Genomic DNA, 1411 nt, shown 5'->3' on the forward strand with positions numbered 1-1411 from the left:
CTTATAATCTATTATAAGCAGTAAGAAGTTATATAAGCAAAGTTGTCAATTATTATTATTATTATTTCCCTATACGGACCTCACATACAGAGTCGTCACGTTCACAACCAATGTCCTGCACTATATTACGAAAAACAGCAGCATTTGTAGAAACTGAATTTGTTTCATATTCTGAAATAAAAAGAAAATCTTTCATAATATTCTATCTCAAATATTTTGTTTTGAAAACGTTTTAATATTTACAATCTTAGGCACTATAATACTATTTATTAGCATATTTTACCAATGACTAATTAAATTTATCCATCGTCTACCCCTCACCTGTATTATTTGAATCAAAAGGACACAACACTTAAAATCCTTTCCTCCCAATTGTCAAAACTATTATTGCTAAAGCCACCACCTGTTTTATACAAACTACTTTTTTTTAAACTGTAATTTTTCCTCGTTGTGGTCTTCCAAGAGTCCCACTTCATACGCAGTTGCTTTGCTGTTTGTCCAGACCCTGCAGCAGCATTAAATTTATTCGTTAACTTCTCCCACTCTGCATCCTTATCACGATTTGACACTGTATCTGTCTTCTTGCATTCTAAAAGAAAAGTTATAAATTTAACACTTGCTTACCTTTATTAATAAAAATGTTAATGATACATACCAATTATTCTTTTGTGTTCTTCAACGAGAGTCAACAAAATATCCATTTCACTACTACTAAAATTAGAACAACGGATGCGTTTTGTCGAATCCATATTCTTTGATTGTAATGATTATATCTTACACAAAAATTTAAACAACAAATACACAAGGAAGCCACACGAGGTTTAAAGAAGCAACAAGTTCAGAGGTTATGTTGAATTGTCAAACTATAAAGCTTGTACATAATTGGCGCGTGCGCAAAACAAATTTGTGCTACCAACTTCAAATATTTTTCCACTATTCTTGGAATACTTATTCGGGAATAGAAAGTTACAAAACTAGAGTTGTAAAACAGCGGTGGCTTATGCGCCAGTTAAATCGTAGGATAACTTTATGCTCGGAATACTTATTCTCTAGATAAATCTACACTTAGCCGTAAGGGCCGTAAAACCGGCCCTTAAGTGCAAGAAATTTAAATATTTTAGATATTTGTAGAAATGTAGGGATTTTTTAAAGCATAACTAGCGTTTATGTATCGAATTCATCCGGCATCACTGCCTGAAAGTTCAACCTCATTCTAGCTGTACTGGTAGAAAGTAATGCATGCCTTTTGTATATTCCCTCATTTAATTAATTTGTTGTTACTATGTTGATTTATACAACGGAGGAAAAGGTGGCAACAGTTAAATGGTTTTATGCATCCCATAGTGCCCAAGAAGTCGTTGGGCGATTTGCATTTTCATTTGAAAATCGGCCAATCCCTGCGGTGAAGACG

General features: G+C 33.4%; 1 protein-coding gene across 1 annotated transcript; it reads right to left on the reverse strand.

The window, feature by feature from the left end:
- Nucleotides 1-335: 335 nt before the first annotated feature.
- Nucleotides 336-831, reverse strand: LOC111691787. Its single transcript, XM_023455134.1, has 2 exons — nucleotides 656-831; nucleotides 336-589 (listed from the first exon to the last, which is right to left on the reverse strand). The coding sequence occupies exons 1-2, from the start codon at nucleotides 747-749 to the stop codon at nucleotides 336-338; spliced, it is 348 nt and encodes a 115-aa protein (XP_023310902.1). The 5' UTR covers nucleotides 750-831.
- Nucleotides 832-1411: the final 580 nt, after the last annotated feature.

This window comes from Anoplophora glabripennis, unplaced genomic scaffold (genome assembly GCF_000390285.2).
Source record: "Anoplophora glabripennis isolate ALB-LARVAE unplaced genomic scaffold, Agla_2.0 scaffold553, whole genome shotgun sequence".
Lineage (NCBI taxonomy): Eukaryota > Metazoa > Arthropoda > Insecta > Coleoptera > Cerambycidae > Anoplophora > Anoplophora glabripennis.

Coding starts and splice junctions, on each gene's coding strand:
- LOC111691787 (XM_023455134.1), bottom strand. CDS start 749: ATGGATTCGACAAAACGCATCCGTTGTTCTAATTTTAGTAGTAGTGAA. Junction 590..655: donor AGAACACAAAAGAATAATTG/GTATGTATCATT, acceptor CTTTTCTTTTAG/AATGCAAGAAGACAGATACA.